Raw genomic sequence first — 20,755 nt, 5'->3', positions numbered from 1 at the left:
TTACCTACTGGAAGATTTATCATACCTCTTCCTCCCCTGGTTCTTTATCGTCACTGGGGACTGTAGCTTCAGACCTCCAAACACACCCTACTATATTCTCCCCAGGTGACTTATCTCTCTCATTTGTTTTAATGGCTGTTCTCCTTCCCAGTAATTATTCAATGAGGATCTGGTGTGAAACACAGTCTCCAGGGATGCAGTCTCCTTTGAGATTCAACACCTCAGTGGTCTGACCCACAGCTTCTCATCTATACTCACAGCTATACTCCAACCATTAGGTTATAAATGAACAGGTTTGCACCCCACTGATGCTCTGGAGCCATTCAGTGCTGCTTTTTCCCCTCCTTTTCTTTTCTAGAAAGCAAGATGTCCAATGTTGCATTGAGGTTATGGTGGTTTAACCCCTACCAAAAGCAATGTGCCGTGCAACCACACACTGATTTTCCCTTTCCCCACAGTGGATGAGGGGGAGAGGTAGAAAAAGGTAAAACCCATGGGTTGAGACATGAACAGTTTAATAATGAAAATTAAAATATAATAATAATTATAGTAGTAATAATAGGAAACAGAGAGGAATAAAATCCAATAAACACAAGTGATGCCTAATACAGTAGCTGCTACCCGCTGATACCCAGCCCAACCTGACCAGCAATGGGTCCCTCCCAGATAACTCCCCCCAGTTTATATACTACGCATGATGGTTTATGGTGTGGAATATGCCTTTGGCTAATTTGGGTCAGGTGTCCTGTTTCTGCTCCCTCGTGGCTTCTTGTGCCCCTCCTCTACTGAGCATGAGACTGAAAAGAGCTTTATCAGGGTCAGCACTATTGAGCACCAACTAAAACATCAGTGTCTTATCAGCATTATTCTCAAACTAAAGCCAAGCACAGCACCGCACCAGCTACTAGGATGAATATTAACTCTGTCCCAGCTGAAACCAGACAGAAAGAGACATGCACCTAAACTTCTAAATTATGACTCCTGTACAGCCCTTAAAAAAAACCCCAAGCCAACAGCAAAAATCCCCCCAAATCTCAATGCTGCACCATGATGTATATTTAAATTAAATTCAACAACATGAGTTTGTGAAACTTTGCCTGTTAAAACATGACATTATTCACCACGCTTCTGGTTTTTGTACTTCTGAGTCATATGAGGTAGCAGAATGCATAGAGGAAGGCTTCTGGAAAGGTTCATTATTGTCTCTATAAATAGCAAGCGTTTGTCAGATATGGGTACCCCTCTGTGGTATCGCAGTGTCAGCGAACACTATGTTTAGAGCAGGACTTGGAAGCATAGGAGCAAGCCAGCATCTTCTAGCACATTTAAAAGTATACATAGTCTTTCTGGAACTTTTCATCCATGCTCATCAACATATAAATAGAGAAGGGCTCTGCAGGGGTTCCTCCTACTGTGCTCACTTCCTGAGATGATGAGGGAAGGAGACTTTTAGAGCTGTATCACAAAGCTTAAATGAGAAGTCCTGCTCAGCAAAAGACTGAAGAGTTTCAGAGAAGAGCTTAGATGGACACTCATCGAGATGTGCAAGAAAATAACATTCAGGACTGAATACATTGCTTACACTTGGAGAAAGAATTAGGAAGAGCACAGATACCATGTGTGTGCTCGTCCTCTGAGGGATTCCTGAGCAACTGACTCTGAACCACCTCAGCTGAGGGATGCTGCATTAATCCCTCAGACAACAGTTATTTGCTTTTGCATAGAGATTGCTTTTAAAGAAGCCTAAATTTCATGATACATTTGATAAAGAAGGTACATCAACTCTGTGTGTGTGTCCCCATCTAAATCAAATTCTAGTTTGCAAATCAAACCCCACAGATCAAAATCCACCTTGCACAGACAAACCTTACCTTAGGCTAAATACACGGGACAAGTTATTTTCATTCCATACATCAAAGCTGTGGCGGTGACATTGCAAGAAACAAGAAAACAGCTCCCTAAAATTGAAGAAGCAAATTTGCACATTGTGACAGATGCAGAGGAAATGATTTTGTGGGATAGGTAAAGACAGCACCAAATTGCATTATGACTTCATTTTATGCTGAATCAATTTCTCACTAGCTCACGGTAGACCGTCAGCTTCCAGACTGCACACCTAAAGAACAGATCATAGAAGTAATTTCTTTACTGTTTTTGAGGAACTTTTAAAGCTCCAACCGCTATGACAAGAAAATACATGCATATGATACGGAAATATAGCACATAAGAATGTAAAATGGCACAGTGGTTGCAGAAAAGAAGTATTACCAAACCATTTGGCTTGATTGTGATGGCTTAAGTGATATACCTTGGTGAGATACAGCCTTGTGTTTGAACAGGGATATATTGATTCATCTTTCACTGAGGAAGATGAAGGTTTTGCTTGAAAAAGAAGCCAGCATTGCCTTTGAAGACTTCAAGCAGAGGCTGGACTCTTCATCTAAATTGTGTAGTCACAAAGGCTGGTAAGAATTGGTTGATATTTCTGTGCAAAACAAGCACCCCAAACTATTAATATTATAGGAAATATTGTTCAGCTCTAACACAGAATAGTGGGGGAGCCCCACAAGACACTTATTTCACATACATCAGTGAAAATGCCTGTAGCAGCTGAATCTATTCAATTTTTAAGTTCTTTAATGATGACACAGATACTATCCACACTTTCGGTGTCTGAACAATGGTTTTATTTCTTACACAATATGTTTCTGTTTTTTCCAGTGCCTTGCTCTAAAACTAGAACAGCTTTATCTATGTATATCCCTACCTAGTATATATGAAGTTTATGACATTGACAAGTATGTTACAAGGACACGCTGATAATCTCTCTGCTTCTAAATGTAATTCCTTCCTAGCAACACATCGGAAGTACTGATCGGAATTTCACTCAATGGTATGTATCTTCCCTCCCAGCTACTGGATTTGATGACTTGATTTTGATGCACAATTTTGTTATAACCTTATTCAGCCACTTTTTTTCCTTACATATGGTTGCAAAACATTTTCAAACCATGATTTAAGAGCTGCATCCTGAGACAAAGTTGGAAACAGAGTAGCTGTATGCATGTATATATACAGAATGAATGAGTGAAGAGTGAATGAATGAATGAATAGCACTATAGATATTGATATGCCTACTATATCAATATAGATACAGATACACCTACTGGGAAATTCAGCAATGAAGTGGGGAGTCCTCAGGAATCTCCATTCTCTCCATCTCAAACTCAGAGATTCGGAGAAATTGCTAAATACTAATTCTGTGAAGGCTGCAATTAAAGTTGATTTCAACTCCACACATAGAGATTTCTTTTTACATTAGTTAATAAAAGGTGTAAGGAAGAGTGTTAAAACTAATCAATTCAATTTTAAAACGAATTGGATGCTCAATGATTACTTTCTTTTGTATTTCTTACTTATTTGAGAGCAGAAAAATGCAACAGAAGAAAACCACATAATAAACTATTATGTCTCAAAATGTTGCTTAAAATGCAGTGTTCTCATGCTAACGTTAATCACCCTCACAGAAAGGTGATCACACTAAACTTGGACTGATTTATATGGCTCATCATATGCTATAAAAATCTCAAATCGTGTTCTTCATAGCACTTACAAGCTGCTCTTATGTTGCCTCCAAGACTGGAACAGTGGAAATCCTTGTCCACAGCATTGCAAACACTCCTCCTCCTCCTTAATTCTTTGAGAACAAGAATCTTGGAAATCCTTGTTCCCTTGTTCTGACAACACATGCGTGACTTATCCGCAAGGACACGACATCCCTCTTCCCCCTAGAGCACCAAATCCTTCCTCCCTAAAAGCTGCACAGCAAGAGCACAAATACAAATAACACTTCTCATCTGAAAAGGCCATCACCAAAATCAAATTGATGCCCCATGGCTCGGATTAAACTTTATTCCCATTTTATAGGTGGAAAAGGGTAAAACAATAAAAGGGGAGATGTTTGACTACACAAAGCAAACAATTTAGGTTTCCATCTTAAAAAGAAAACCCCAAACCAAACTGTTTCTATCCATATCTTATATTTGCCCTCTGAAACTTGCAGTGTTCCCAGGCTCTTGATGCTTGGTCTCTGTAGAGCAGTGGTTTCCTTTCCTCTCTCCCTCCTATGGGGATCCTGGGAAACAACCACTTTGGTCTGGAGGGCTCCCACAGATCACAGTTTAAATCAGTCCAGCCCTATTCCCTTTCTTCCTTTGTAATCTACATACCATGGCAGTAAGCAATTCCGCACTAAACTTGCAATGAAAAAAGAAGGTCAATGTTTTGAAATATCTTTTTTTTGTTGCAATTGATGCCTTTTACAACCAGAAATGCTAAAATAATAAATAGAAACTCAATAAAGTATGAAATACAGTGCTTTAGGTTGAATTGTGGGCATTTACATTGATTTAAACTCCTCTCTCCAGGGTGCACTTTTGGGGCTTGGTTTTGTTTTTCACAACTGCCACTCACTTATTCACAGTAATTTACATGCCTCAACGTTTCTCAATAGCTGCTTTGCTAACAAAGACAACGTCTCCTGGCATTAAAAGGTTAAAATCCACTTTGCCCTCTGACTATAACAGAAATACCTTTGCAAACTAATGATTGTAACAGGCTGGTCTGTTCCCGAATAAATATTATAGGGATTTCCTGAGGTGTTGTTTTGTTTTCTCCTTTTTCCGCCCCCCTGCCATCTTTTTAATTGAGGGAAAAGAATTCAGAGGGCACAGCCAGCTTAGATGTTATTTCAGTCAAAAAATGTGTATATGCTGTCTTTCTATGCACTTTTTCAACTGAAAGAATACATTTACACAGCTTCTGGATATTCATTTTATAGGGAAAAAAAAAGAAATCTTTAAAGCTTATCCAACTCATCTCCTTCTGCCAGCTTTCCTTGCCAACTCTTTCTTAGTAATGCCAGTAAATGCCAAAAAAAGTCTGGTTTGAACAATGTTTCTGTCTGTTGAAACCAAGAGAAAGGCGGTTTCTGTTGGAGATACTCGATTTAGAGATCCCGCTTTGTCTTGTGCTGCTGAAAAACCCACCCTGACATGTCAGCGTGGGCAGGAGGGAGTGCGCACTGTTAAAACAGTAATATGCTAGAAGTTGCTCTGAGGACAAAGTTACACAGTTCCTCTTATTGGCTTTTTCCGCTACAGATTCACTTCCAGAAACTCTCCTCTCCTTTGAAAAAGGCAGATTCAGGACCTGCCAAGGAAACGGTCCTTTTTGGGGCAGGGATACCATGGCTGTTTAGATTAACACATCTAAGAGCTTTTGTCTCATCATCACTTGCCAGGAGTTGCAGCAGACCCTCCTTCAGCAGCGTTTCAGTACAAGATGTACCTAATGTTAAACATCTAGGGGAAGATGATGGAATGGGTGAAACTAAAGTAAATTATGTCCTCTGAGAGACACCAGGGTAGGATTTCATCCAAGATTGCTGCCCGAAGGAGCCTGCCATCGCCAGCACTCATACAAATGAAGTGTGCCAGAAAACAGCATCCACCAGCGGGCAAAAACGAGGCATCTCTATGAAGAGCTGATCTTCCCCTAGCTAGGCAGCAGCTTGGAGTGAAAACGCTTGCTCCTGTGCCCATTTCAGTGGCCTCAGGTCGCAAATACTATTCTGAATGGTAAAATTATCCATAGGCTTCACTTCAAACGCGCAATGTAAAATGCTGCTACACCAGGAAGCAAATCACTCCAGACAGTGACAACTGCCTGGGAAGGGTCTGGCAGGTTCATCCCCAAAAGACTGGTTTTGTGCTGGAGAGCTTAAAAAGCTCCTCAAAGGATGTGGTCAGCGGAAATGAAGGAGAAAGCAAGGAGATGAACCCTGCCAAGAAACCACCCAGTAGCTCCTGGTGGAAGGAGATGGCCAGAAGAGGAAGGGGGAAGAAGTTCATTCAGCAGAAGCACAATAAAGCTGATCCTAAGGCAGGAGACACAGTAAGGGCAAAGGAATGAGGGCAGGACCTCGGAGCACTTCATTTCCTGACAGTGATTCAAACTTCAGAGGAAACAACATATTAGCATCTTAGAACCTGGAACAGAGGATGAAAAGTCAATGATAAGTCAGAGCTGTGGCAATCCCCAGCACAAACACAGGCTGCGCAGAGATGGGATGGAGCAGCCTTGAGGAGAGGACTTGGGTTCTTGGTTGATGAGAAGCTCCCCATGACCCGGCTTCAGTGAGTGCTTGAGCCCAGAACCCCCCCGTGTGCTGGGCTGCACCCCCAGAGCGTGAGCAGCAGCTCAGGGAGGGGATCCTGCCCCTCTGCTGTGCTCTGGGGAGACCCCCCCTGCAGCCCTGATCCAGCTCTGGGGCAGCAGCACAAGAGGGACATGGAGCTGTTGGAGCGAGGGCAGAGGAGGCCATGGAGATGCTGCGAGGGCTGGAGCAGCTCTGCTCTGGAGCCAGGCTGAGAGAGCTGGGCTGGGGCAGCCTGGAGAAGAGAAGGCTCCTGAAGGGGAGATCTGAGAGCAGCTCCAGTGCCTAAAGGGGCTGCAGGAAACCTGGAGAGGGGCTTGGGACAAGGGCCTGTAGGGACAGGCCAAGGGGAATGGCTTGAACCTGCCAGAGGGGAGACTGAGATGAGCTCTTAGGCAGAAGCTCTTCCCTGTGAGGGTGCTGAGGCGCTGGCCCAGGGTGCCCAGAGAAGCTGTGGCTGCCCCATCCCTGGCAGTGTTCAAGGCCAGGTTGGACACAGGGGCTTGGAGCAAGCTGCTCCAGTGGAAGGTGTCCCTGCCTGTGGCAGGGGTTGGAATTGAAGGAGCTTAAAGGTCCCTTCCAGTACAAACAGATTTATCCTTACACTGACCAGAAATGTCACATGCACTTCCTTGCAGGACAGGGATGAGATCAAGCCCAGTAAAACACCTGCACTCTGGCAGCACCCCACCATGCATGTGCATGATAAAAATGAAAGTGCATCACACAAATTACTGCCAAATGCATTTTGCCTCCTGTTTCACCAAGCTTCACCCCTCCACCATGTCTACAATGTCATAAATTGCAGTAGTTTTGTTAAATTAAGCTTCAGGAGCTCAATTCTACTTGAAAACTGTGCCCTTGAGAAAAGACAGTGCTCAAAAGGAAGACACAATCTCCTCACGATAGAAACAGAAAACAAACTTTCTGCTATGATATCAAAATGATACAGATCATCTTTACATCATCTGCACAAGCTTTTCAAATCAAGTGGCAGGTCTTTTGGCAGTCCTTGTGTATCTAGAAAAATAGCAACACTGAAATCCTTTTACCGTCAAGATATTACCACTGCATTTTCTAAGGGCTTATGATCAATCCTAATTATTTTTTTCTTATCAAGCTTTATGCTGCATATATAACCTCTATGATTTCTCATTCCCATTCTGAGAAATGAGAAATATTCCTTGGGAGGATGTAAATCAGCTGGGGTTTGAGTAAATCATATCGAAATAGAATCATAACTCAACAACAAAGGCATCGGGCTCATTAACAATAGCACTCAGTGGATCGACCAGCTACATTTACCTCTTCAGCCCTAAAATACACCTTGTAAGTGAGGTCTATTTGAGGTATAAAACATAAAATTGCAACTGAATGCAATTCAATTTACTTTGGCTTCTTGAGATAAGGGTCTTCATCACAGCATATATCAGCAGCTCTTCGTTTCCATGCTCGTCACCTGCAAGCCCTCAAACAACCCCTTGCAGGAGCTGAACACTCCATACATCAAGAGCACATGGTGGGAGAGAGCCCGCAGTAGGAATTGCATTGTGTTCAGTTTGTCTCAGGGCAATCACGGTAAGAATCAAGCATAAGAACAAGGGAGATTCTCCTTTTGCCTGTAAAAAAATGGTCACATGTTCCTAGCTGGAAAGCAAAGTATTATTTTAATCCAACGCTGAAATTCATACCTTAAGCTCGCAAGATCTGTTGCAAGAGACATGAAATAGCCAAGTATAAGCTAAATTAATTCAATATGAATATGCCTCGGTACAAGCACTTTACAAACCCAGCACACAGCTGCATAATTGCAAGAACTTCGTTTTAGATTTTAATACCACGTTAAAGTGTTGCTTGCATTAACTGCATCATTAAGATCAGAATGTGTTTTTCCATTTTATTATGGAAAGGATGATCTGTTTGTTTGGGGTTTTTTTTAACTAAATACCAGTCTGAAAGCTCATGTTAAAGAACATCACCTTACAGAGGAACGTAGGAACGGGTTCCTCCAGCTCAAATCTGAGACACTACCTCATAGCTGGTGGGTCACAGGCAGCAAATGCAACAAAGCACTTCTGCAGAGTCCCATCATATACAATTGTTGGCAGAGGGAAGCCGGGTGGTACGGGGAGACAGAGCTCGCCCAGGACTATTATATCACTGGTGATCTTTACTGGCCAAGTATGACAAAATTCCTTCCAACAGCTCAGCGTGATACAAGCTCTTGAAAGGGACTTTCACCCTATTGAGGGCTCCAAGACGTTAAGGGGAAGGGAAGGGAGGGGGGGGGTGTGTCTGGTGGATGGTTAATATAAAACTCTACGTTTTCTGTTTATTGGTATAGCAATCTCCCTCAATAATATCTGCTATTTATACTGTGCATAAACTATAGCACAAAACCTTACAAACTTAACACACTGGATCACTTAAGCAAAAAATGAAATGGACCATTTTCTGGGATGAATCCCAATTGCTTAACACTTCCCAGTATGCCCAAGTGTTTCAGGCAGGAAATGAATACTAGTGTATCTAGTTGAAACTAGGGCACTGATTCAGTGCAGACAGAGAAAAGAATTTCCCCTACTCAATCACCAATACAAAGTTTTTATTGGTGGTCCAAGCTCCAGGAATTTCTCAAGCCTGTAGCTGCTATGTGAGATCCAGCAAGTCCCTAGAACCAGGATACATACTGACATCTCTAAACCATTCAATAGGTGCAATTATTGGGTTGATCAGTTGCCTAAATACGGGTACAGGGCTGGATGGGAAGGAGGGAATATGTTTTGCTCTATGAAGACCTTCCTCTTGCAAAAGGTAAGGTGAGAGGGATGGCTTTAAGCTGCTTTTGTTCACCTAGCCCTACTAGCATAGTCACAGAAATCCAACTGGGTACCGGAGGAGGTGACACACTCCCTTTCCTAAGAGCTTCCATGCAAAATTATGCTACTTCTGAATTAAACAATTGTGGAAGAGGTACTAAATAGCAGAGGATATTTGAACTGATCAGCCTTCGCCATAGCCCTACGAGGCAGGAGTATAGGTATAAGAAAAAGCACAAGAACTAACAGATTGTTCACTAGGCTATGAAATTAATGACTTCAGGTCACTAAAGAAAGGCCAACGAGCTGATATCCCAGAGAATTCTATCAAGGATCAGTGCAGTTTCTCACTCCGCTGAGGCTGTCAGTGCCACGCTACATTCCCAGCTGATGACACAGCCTCAGCAGCATGCACAGCTCTGCGTCTTCCACTTGATACTCATGAGTCATAAAAATACGGAGAGGCCTATAAATTCTGTTTATGCTTCTCTCTCTCTTAAGATATGTAAAACAGCTATGTAAAAGAGCTATGAAAGCTGTCCTCTCAGCCTTCAAAGACTTGTTTAAGCAGCACTGTATGATTCCCCTTAATACAATTGTCTGGAAGTCTAAACTTTGGTAATTATTTCAAATGAAAAAGAACAGCAGGAGGCTCTGTTGAAGGGAATATAAACAATTATCACTTGCACGAAGGCTATGCCAGTTATGAAATAAACTTGAATGGGTTTGCTCTTGAAAACACGGAGCACTACATTAATTATCTGACATAGCAGTCCTCTCAGCTGTACTCCATGCATCAAACCCAGCATTAGAGTTACACAAGAGCATCAAAAGGTACAGAAAGGAGGGGGAAATGTGAAGCAACAATGAGATCTTGTTCAATTAGGGTCTTTCTAATGGGTGCACCAATAACTTCATAACGATACCGAAGCTGGTGTGCACACCATAACTCCTGATGATAGACTGAGCTATGATAGACTGTGCCTGTTCTGTCAGTTTGCAAGAGAAATACAGCAGTGCGAGAGCATAAAGGTCAGATCAGATGGGTAACGCTCATCCCTGCCCGCCAGCTTTGAATATGTTCTTGATTCTCTAGCATTAGTCCTGTGACCTTTTAATAAATTTAAAGTTATTTCTTGTTCCCTCCAGTGATTCTTTGTTTCAATGGCAAAAATCCCTATTTCAGGAGGTGTTGAATTAGGGCCTTACAATGAGGGAATGAAAAAAGATATGCAAAAAGGGGGAAAAGAATCAGTGTTATATCTGGATTTGATAAATCCAGAAAACCTTAAGGATAACCAACAACTGTCAGAGCACATGATACCCTTATGGAGAGCAGTGAATTTCACATTGAGATTCAAGTAATCATTGTCCAGAATGACATCCAGATAATCAAGAGTCTGATGTTTGTTTATGAACATCATCCATAACTTCTTTGCAAGCTCAATGAGATGCAGTGCATGCTAAGCAGTAAAAAATGGTAATCTTCTGCCACTTACATGCAGAATCTTCTGAGTTGTGACAAGCATACATTTAAAAAACAGAAGAAATATGGCCTAAGGATATATTTATATCTAGCCTTCATCTTTATCTTTGCATTTCATTGCTAGAGTTTATATTCAAAGTAGAGCATCACACCAAGAAAGAAGAGTATTGCTACAAGAAAAGGAAATCTGTCTCATCTTTCTTTACTCCTCTTTTGAAAACACTTCTTTAAGATTTCAGTTTGCAAACCTGATTTATACCAGCCTGGCCAAAGGAAGGAAAATAACTAACAATAGCTCAGAATCTGGCCTTGGAAGCTTAAATTAGGTGAAGCAGTTTTAATGTTCTCTGAATCCATTGCCCCCTCCTCCAAGGAAAAACAGATTTCTGATTTATTTGGATTTAAAAGTCATTGGTGTTGCAGTCATAGCTGTTCTTCATCAGGGAACCCTCTGCAGGTCCTCCCATCCTCCCTGCCCACCATGAGCATCTTTGTTTTCCTCTGCTTGTTTCTAACCCCAACAGCAACAGATCCAAAATCTGGTGTGTGGAAAGCCATCCATCATTCACTGCTGAACAAGAGGTCCAAATCTCTGAATATCAGGGAGAGATTGCTTTTCCAATATACTTTTTATACACAGAGGCAGCGGCAATACTTTCAAAGGGCCAAGTGAGATTCACTGTGATTCCAGTGCATTAAGGGTCTAATCCCTTAATAGATTTATATCCCTTAATAGATTTATGATTCTATCTTAATAGATTCTATGATTCTAATCCATTGACAGGTGTATTGTGTGCATCTGCTTTCTCATAGTTAATTATTTTTAAGAAGTTATACAGCGAAATTTGCTTTTTCCTCTAAACATCACCCAAATGTAATGTTAAAAACCCAAATTGTTCACATCATTTGAAAGCAACCTGGACTGGCAACTTGCAAACACAAAGCAATCTAAAGTATTTCAGGGCTTTTCAGCTCCTCATGCAGTGCTTCAGAAACCACAGAATCACAGAATGGTTTGGGAAGGGACCTTAAAGCTCATCCAGTTCCAACCCCTGCCATGGGCAGGGACACCTTCCACTGGAGCAGCTTGCTCCAAGCCCCTGTGTCTGACCGGACCTTGAACGCTGCCAGGGATGGGGCAGCCACAGCTTCTCTGGGCACCCCATCCTAATGCCTCACCACATTCTTAGTGAAGAAACCACACTCAACTCCATGTGTTGGCTGGCTTCAGGTCCTTCAATACCTGCCTCTGTTCAGCTACATTAAAGTTTGTCTTTACACACAGCAATCACAGCCTGATGGAGTGTACATCTACATATGGAGCAGTTTAATATTGCACTCAAATGGATACAGAGATCAGAATTACAAAAGTATGTGCATAAGCATCAAAAGATACAAAGCATCACCCAGTAAGGAGAAGTTGCACCTAACTTTCTTGTGTGCTTTTAGAAACCACAGAAGATTAAATCTTCCAAAGCACCTGATCAGCTTCATGATTATATCCAAGTCTTTCCAGGCGCCAACAATGGCATTTATAGATCTTGCACAGCCAAGAGTAGAGAAAAGCCCCATACCTGAGTGCCAGATGCCACAACCTGAGGACTCTCATGTTTACTTGCATAATTGATCATATCATATATGCACAAAATGCTTTTCATTTCCCAGAAACTTAATGCATTTTAAGATCTGGACTAAACCCTGGATCCAAAGCCAACTTCGTTAATGGAGTGTGTCACTTCGGGAGAATGAATGTCAGCTCAGTGCAATGCCACACTGGGATCCCTCCCAGCATTACATCTATCATATGTCTGCCCTGGATGGTTTCTGGCAGGCAGTGTTTCCCAACAGTTATGACCTTTTAAACATAGAAATGGAGCCAAGAAACCCTTAATGCCCATGTGAAATGCTTCCTGCCTGGGGCTTGTCTCTCCAAGAGAAGACACATGCTTCAGGCTCTGGTTTAACGCAACCAATGTTACCTGACCGACAGCTCCTGCGATGCAGGATCTGGCACACATTAACCAGTGTACGTCTCGAACAGGGTGTGAGGATAAAAGCTGAAGCCAAACAGATGGTCTTCGAAAAATCTTCCCTAAAGTGTTCTGTGTACTCAAACTTCACTTACCCAACTCTCATCAAACTTGGCTTGATTTGCACGTCTCCAGCCAAGTCTGAAGAAAAATATTCAACTGGAAACATGCAGGGAAAAGAGCAATTTTCTTGCACTTGAATAATATAAAAATGAAACAATTTTCTTCAAACCTTAGAAAAATTTAAGCAAAACAGAACCCAACCCTCTTGGGTTGAAACCAAGTACTAGAAAAAAAAACATCAACATGGAATGCAAAAGGATGAACAAATGAGGATGGAGTGGAAAGAGAGCTGGATCTACAATGTATAATGACCTATCAGCACATTCTGTAATGCACACTGCATTTCAGTGAAGACGGAAATCACATCCGCACCGAGTATGGGCATCTACAGTTTGAAAGCAGAGAGCAATGTTGTGCACTTCACGATCCTGATTTCACCATCACCCGCCCACAAATACAGTTACTCATCAGTAGCCCTGACTAGCAACAACTGGATCCTCAAAATAGTAACCACTAATTTTAGCAGCATGGTCAGGATTAGCAACTGAATATTATATCCAGTTAATACAAGAATGTAACTGGGCACTATTAAAGTGAACCTGAAAATGATCTAAACCTTTTGAATTCAACAAAACTAACTAGACGAACAGCATCATACAGTTGCAAAAACATGGACTTCATAGTAACTCATAGTAATTTATACATGTTAACTTCTCTTTATATTCTTTTTTAAGTGTGCTTCACTATATAAAGTGTTTGCATGAGAATATGCCCCTTTTAAAACACGAAAGAAGCAAAAGCATTTCTGTAATAATACTACCGCAATGAAATCCCAGCCTTGGTCTACTTAAAGCTTTGACTTAGGGCGGGGCAAAAATTGATCTGCCCAGTAAAAGAGAGGTTCTCTCTAGATATAAACCATTGCATTTATACTTAGGGAAGCCAAATTCTTTAAATATAATTTAATTACATGTCTGATTTTAAAATTGGATTTTTCCTGCCACTAATTTGAAGTGCCATTCTTGCAAAGTACCTAAATCATTAGATGCCCTTGAAAGAGTACACCCTAACTGCACTAAAGCTAAACCAAGTTATAGCCAAGTAACTTTCATATTATTTTCTTCTCAGCAAATGTGATTTTCTTGCTGCCAGTAAACAGGTCTGTGTGTTGGTGTAAATAGACAGTGAGAATAGGTTCAGCTTTCTCGTTCGTGTTCTGCACAGTGTACTGCATAGAAGGTCCTCAAAGAGGAAGTCGTTAGCTTAATAATAATTCCTGACAGACTCCAAATGAGATATTTCAATAGGTATTGCAGCGGCTCCTGGAGTAAATAAAAGGAGAGTTTTATCTTCAAGATGGGAAAGCAAGAGTATGCAGCACTACATGATGAGCGGGGGTTCTGAGACTAATTGTTAAGCCGGAATATTTACAATCAAAGGACTGGAGAATGGGGCTATCATTGCAAGGCAATTATCTAAACACAAATAACTTTAATACTTTGGCATTTTTATAGCCACCACATTATTTATTTTACTATACAGTCTATTGAAATACCATTCCCTGGTTACAAGTACACAGCACTGCATACTTTATTTTTTTACTTCATATAAAATTGAAATAAAAAGGAACACTTTGAAATGAGTGGAAGAACAATAGGTCCTATTTAACCATCAACTACAACAGTATTTAACTTTTGTGCTTTTGATCAATATTTGTGTGACAAGCTATTCATTACTCTTCTCCTCTACCGCTTTAACGCTGTTGTTCTTCTCACAGCCTGATCTGCACTTTTGTGTGTTTAATTTATAACAGTTTCCATGGAAAAGAAGTATTCAAAGAAAAAAAGTGCTGAGACAGCACCTTTTACCAAACCACAAATCTTTTCTAATGTTCATCTTAAACTGAAAGTAATTCTGGGAAACAAATTAATGATATAAATCACATTATCATTACTCACACGAAGATACTCTGTTGTAACTCTTTCAGAAAGCTCCAGTGAGTAGTAGCTAAAAGAGCTCTATATGGAGAATGCCTGTTTCTAATTAAATTATCTAAAAATAGTGTTGCACATCCATCTAGGACCAAGCCATCTGTGTTATCTCTCTAGGATAAGCCATTCTACACCCACAATGATATCCCTTTCATCACTGCAGATATTCAGAACTAGGACTGGCCCTTCTTTCCCAATTTAGGAAGGGAAAAAGTAAAAGGAAGCAAAATTTTAATCCAGATAAGGTTCTTTAAAAGTCAGTTCCCTTGTTTTGGAATCTCTTTTCACACCTACTTCTGTCAATCAGCAAAGCGATCCAAAACCACATCCCGCAAGCAGTGGCAATAGTCAAGTAGGATTTCTCCATGAAACACTTTCCCAGTGTGGTAAAGAAAGCTGTTTCTAACGGGCTGCGTTGCTTGTGTTTGATGGTTTTGATCCCCCCCTCTTCTTTTTGACCTATTTGAAAATGTATCTTTATTCTCCTCATTCTGACAATTAACAGAACAACATAAAAAAGCTGGAATGAAACTGGACCTGAGTCAGAAAGGTTGGATAAGAGATTCCCATGACGTCTTTGGTGATACTAAACAACAGAAACCTGTCTTCATTCTTCAAGCAGGAGACCAAGGAGACAGAAAACAGCTCTTCTCTCTTAAAAGCAGCTACCCGCATTATCTGCCAATGACTGAGGGGAAAAAAGGAGGAACGCTTATCAGGGCCTGTCAGGAGGAGTTAACAACCTCTGCTTAGTCAGAGGCAGTGACAGATTATCCCCTTGTTAGGCAGAGAGAAAGCAGAGCATGAGGGAAGGCAGGGCGTTGGAACAAGGTGATCTTCAAGGTCTTTTCCAACCCAAACCATTCTGTGATTCCTTGATTTCAAGGGATACTTACTCCGGATCCCCCCTGCAATACACAGGATGGCATTTGAGGGTCATTTCCCATGAGGGGCTCCAGGTAATGCCTGAGGCTGCAGCCAACAGAGCAACATTATTTACACTTTTCCTTAGATTTCTTGCTGTCAGAATGCATTTAGTGAAACAAATGCATTTGTTATATTTGCCCATCCCTCAGTTTTGGGGTTATTTTGCTGTTGTATGATACAATCTCAAGCAATGTGTGTTAACCTCGTTAGATGAATTGTTTCACTTGAAGCTTCCATTTCTGCCATCAGGAATAAGAATGCCACTTTACAGTAAAAGGGTATTAATTTCAACCAATTTCTTCAATCAAGTAAGTAACAGTTTTAGACACCAGACTCTACAAAAACCACTCTTACAACCAGTATGATGAAGTAAGTGTGTTTAGTTTCCCCTAAAGCCTTCCAATTGTTATATACCTTAGAAGAAAATAACAGGCAAAATGAAGACTAACCTTTGAATAAATGCCATTTACTGGTCTCCACTGTTCTCCATTCAAAAGGAAGGGAATTGTTATCTCGTAATCTTTTGACTGGTCCTTTGGCATCTGCTGTCTGGAGGGTTCCAATTTGCTGTCCACATTCTCACCTAAGGACAGGGAGAAGCACTTCATATTAGTTGGGAACAGCATCTGACAACATGAACATTGTCATTTAAGGGACCTGGCAGCATATTTCAAAAGGAAATACTTCAGGAAAACAACTGAGCATTAAGACATTGTGGGGTCATATTCTCAATGTCCAAACCTACACGTATTTCCAAGACAGCTGGGATTCTGGAAGAAAAGTGTTGAGGTTCATTAGATGTGCACTTCCATAGCAGCAGAAGATAGAGACTGCAAGTAAGGAGCAGAGATACCAGGATGCAAAGATAAGGAATTGGGGTCCAAGACTTAACTAAAAACATTTGAAGAGGTATAGGCACCACTGTTTCAAGTGTTACATTAAAAATCACTCTAGAGTTTGGATTCATTTTCTCCACTGAAGATGACAGCAGGAAGGAACAGAGGTTGTCTGTCTTTTCAGTGTCATCATTAAGAGTGTAAGCAGGGATTTAAGAGATAAGATTTTATCAGGACTATGTTTCCCTAATTAAGGTAAGAAATTAGCCTTGATCATTCCACTCCCCAATCCCTCTTCGCCTCATCCTTCTTCCAAGATACAGTCACACTGGATCAGATTCAAAGCGGAAGTGGTGGTAGGAAGAGGGACAGTGCCCTTGCGAGTGTCACCAGAGCCTTAAACATCCTGGGATGAACAAACCCTGCAGTTGCTTGACACGGGCTCCCTAAGGACAGACAGAGACCCCAATTTTCCCTCAGGTCCTTCCCATTCCTGTGATGGGGTCAGCTGGTCCTCACACTTCACAAGCTGGAGTTACAGCTTGGATGTGACAACCCATTCCTGAATGGCTCCAGGTTTATGACACACAGCAGATTTACCATGTGTAGCCTTTGGTATTTGATGAAACCCCAAACACTTGTTAATGCACCATCTTACTCTGCTAAACACAGAAGTGTATGGCTGTACTCCATTTTAACTAGCCTGAACTGTATACAACAAAGGACTGAATATTTACTTAGCAGCCTCAGCGTGGACATGCAAGGAGGTCACAAAGTACCGACAGCCCTGTAACATCACGGATGCACATTGTCATTAGTGCATTGTTATTAGTGCATTGTCATTAGTGCATTGAGAGGGGAAAAAGTCTGGAGAAGAATATAAACTCTCTCTGAATTAATGCTCTACTCCTACACAGTCAGATGACTTCAATTCATACCACAATGTCAAAAAGCCATTTGCATGCAACATTTATCAAGTGTTTTTCCTCTCACTAAATATACGAATGGTATTGTGCCCGTCAAAGGAAAGTCCTAGAAACAGTGTCATGGGACAAGAGCTAAAAAAGGGATTGAGAATAAATCTTAAAGAGAAGACAAAAGATGGCTTCCAGGTGCTGTGGGACAGTTAAAACACCAGTGGGGTTTGACACAAGCTTGACCTACCTCCACACCAAGCCTTCTGCTGCACTTGGACTCCCTGAGGATAAGACCTGAGTCTTTGCAGGGGCCTTAAATGTGAGTCCATCTTCCATTAAGATAGAGGACAGCCAGTCTTACATTTCTTCTCCCTTCCTCCCATTGCGTTTGGGCTGGGAGGTGAAGAGGGAAGGTGGTGGGGTGGTGTTTTAGCAGCTCAGGCCTGAACTAGATATTGGAGTGAAAGAACTGTTGTGAAGTCAACCTGCCCACACAGCGCAGTACTCAGTACTTGCCATCCCACCAACCTCACTTACCCTCTGGTACCTAACACTCTGAGGATCCAGAGCTATGTTTTGAGCAGAATGACCCTAATTTAGTCATTGTTACAGTTAAAACCATCTATGCAGTCATTATGATTAAGCCAATAAATGAAAAGCAAGTTCAGTATATACCAGCATGCTTGTAAAAATACGACACTTTCCCTAAAATACCAAAAAAGGGCCAAGATAAAATGATGAAGTATACTGGGAAGAGGAAAGTTGCTTGTTATATGGGTTTTCCTGTAGAGAACCCAACCCTCAGCACAGCCCAAGCCCAAGCGACAGGGATCTGGCAGGACACAGTGTCAGCCCTTCACAGTATCACAGTATCACAGTATGTTAGAGATTGGAAGGGACCTCAAGAGATCATCTAGTCCAATCCCCCTGCCAGAGCAGGAACACCTAGATAAGGTTACACAGGAATGTGTCCAGGCGGGTTTTGAATGTCTCCAAAGAAGGAGACTCCACAACCTCCCTGGGCAGCCTGTTCCAGTGTCACCCTCACTGAGAAGAAGTTTCTTCTCAAGTTTAAGTGGAACCTCTTGTGTTCCAGTTTATACCCATTACCCCTTGTCTTATCATAGTTTGCCATTGAGAAGAGCCTGGCTCCATCCTCATGACACTCCCCCTTTATATATTTATATACACTAATAAGGTCCCCCCGCAGTCTCCTCTTTTCCAAACTATAGAGACCCAGCTCCCTCAGCCTTTCCTCATAAGGGAGATGCTCCACTCCCTTAATCATCTTTGTCGCCCTGCGCTGGACTCTCTCCAGCAGGTCCCTGTCCTTCTTGAACTGAGGGGCCCAGAACTGGACACAATATTCCAGATGCGGTCTCACCAGGGCCGAGTAGAGGGGAAGGAGGACCTCTCTCGACCTACTGACCACCCCCCTTCTAATACACCCCAGGATGCCATTGGCCTTCCTGGCCACAAGGGCACAGTGTTGGCTCATGGTCATCCTGCTGTCCACTAGGACCCCCAGGTCCCTCTCCCCTACACTACTCTCTAACAGGTCGTTCCCCAACCTATACTGGAACCTGGGGTTGTTCCTGCCCAGATGCAGGACTCTACACTTTCCCTTGTTATATTTCATCAAGTTTCTCCCTGCCCAACTCTCCAGCCTGTCCAGGTCCCGCTGGATGGCAGCACAGCCTTCTGGCGTGTCAGCCACTCCTCCCAGCTTAGTGTCATCAGCAAACTTGCTGACAGTACACTCAATTCCCTCATCTAAATCATTGATGAATATATTAAATAATACTGGTCCCAATACTGACCCTTGAGGCACTCCACTAGATACAGGCCTCCAACTGGACTCCGCCCCATAGACTACAACTCTCTGGCTTCTGTCCTTCAGCCAGTTCGCAGTCCATCTCACTACCTGATCATCCAGGCCACACTTCCTCAATTTAGCTATGAGGATGCTGTGGGAGACTGTGTCAAATGCTTTGCTGAAGTCAAGGTAGACCACATCCACCGCTCTGCCATCATCCATCCACAATGTTATTTCCTCATAAAAGGCTAGGAGGTTGGTCAAGCATGACTTCCCCTTGGTAAAGCCATGTTGACTGCCCCTCATAACCCTCTTATCCTTGACATGCCTTAAGATGGCATCAAGGATAAGGTGTTCCATCACTTTCCCAGGGATGGAGGTGAGGCTGACCGGTCTATAGTTACCCGGGTCCTCCTTCTTGCCCTTTTTGAAGACTGGAGTGACATTTGCTTTCCTCCAGTCCTCAGGCACCTCTCCCGTTTCCCAAGACTTGGTAAAGATGATGGAGAGTGGTCTAGCAATGACTTCCGCCAGTTCCCTCAACACCCGCGGGTGCATCCCCTCTGGACCCATGGATTTATGGATGTCCAGATTGCTCAACTGGTCCCTAACCCATTCCTCATGGACTAAGGCAAACCGCTCCAGTGACCTGACTTCATCTGAGGTCTCAGGAGTACAGGGTTCTTCAGGACTGCCTCCGGCAGAGTAGACTGACACAAAGAAGGCATTCAATAACTCTGCCATCTCTGTATCTTCTGTCACCAGGGCACCCATCCCATTCACCAGTGGGCCAACCTTGCCTCTGGTATTAGTTTTATCAGCTATGTATTTGAAAAAGCTCTTTCTGTTGTCCTTGACCCCTCTGGCCAGATTTAATTCTAAGGAGGCCTTAGCCATCCTAGCTGCCTTCCTACATCTTCTAGCAGCAGCCTTATATTCCTCCCGAGTGGCCAGCCCCTCCTTCCATGACCTATAAACTCTGCTCTTCCACTTGAGCATACCCAGCAGTTCCTTATTCAGCCACGCAGGTCTCCTGGCCCTCTTCCTTGACTTCCTACGTGTCGGGATGCTCAGCTCTTGAGCTTGGAATAAGCAATTCTTGAATGCCAACCAACTATCTTGGGCCCCTTTACCTTCAAGCAGCCTTGCCCATGGGACTTCCCCTAGCAATTGCTTGAAAAGGCCAAAGTTTGCCCTGCTGAAGTCCAGGGTTGCAATTCTACTTGCTATTGTACTGGTCCTACCACACAAGATCCTGAATTCCACCATCTCGTGGTCGCTGCAACCAAGGCAGCCCTCAACCTTTACTGCTTCGACCAGACCCTCCTTGTTAGTGAGGATGAGATCCAGCAGCGCTCCTCTCCTGGTTGGCTCATCCACCATTTGCATGAGGAAGTTATCATCCATACACTGGAGGAACCTCCTGGACTGTGGCTGGGTTGCTGAGTAGTCCTTCCAGCAAACATCAGGGAAGTTAAAATCCCCCACGACGACCACGTCCTGTGACTGTGAGGCCGCTCTCAGCTGCTTGTAGAAGGCCTCATCAACTTCCTCACCCTGATCTGGTGGCCTGTAACAGACACCCACAACAGTATCGCCCCTGCCAGCCTGCCCCTTAATTCTCACCCACAGACTCTCAACTCGCTCATCCCC

The 20,755-nt window shown here is 42.6% G+C and overlaps 1 protein-coding gene across 2 annotated transcripts in view; it reads right to left on the bottom strand.

The window, feature by feature from the left end:
- The window catches only part of ADAM12 (ADAM metallopeptidase domain 12), a gene marked incomplete at its 3' end in the record, with an annotated part of 189,126 nt that overhangs the window by 152,352 nt on the left and 16,019 nt on the right, over window positions 1-20,755 (bottom strand). For both annotated transcript variants that reach the window (XM_080620833.1, XM_080620834.1), the window contains exon 2: window positions 15,983-16,116. In XM_080620833.1, coding sequence (XP_080476959.1) covers window positions 15,983-16,116 — 134 coding nt within the window. The remainder of the gene's footprint in view (window positions 1-15,982; window positions 16,117-20,755) is intronic.

The sequence above is a fragment of the Psittacula echo genome (assembly GCF_963264785.1).
Source record: "Psittacula echo genome assembly, chromosome: 6".
Taxonomy (NCBI): domain Eukaryota; kingdom Metazoa; phylum Chordata; class Aves; order Psittaciformes; family Psittacidae; genus Psittacula; species Psittacula echo.
The sequence above is the reverse complement of the archived record's forward strand: the minus strand, read 5'-3'. Positions and strand labels throughout refer to the sequence as shown.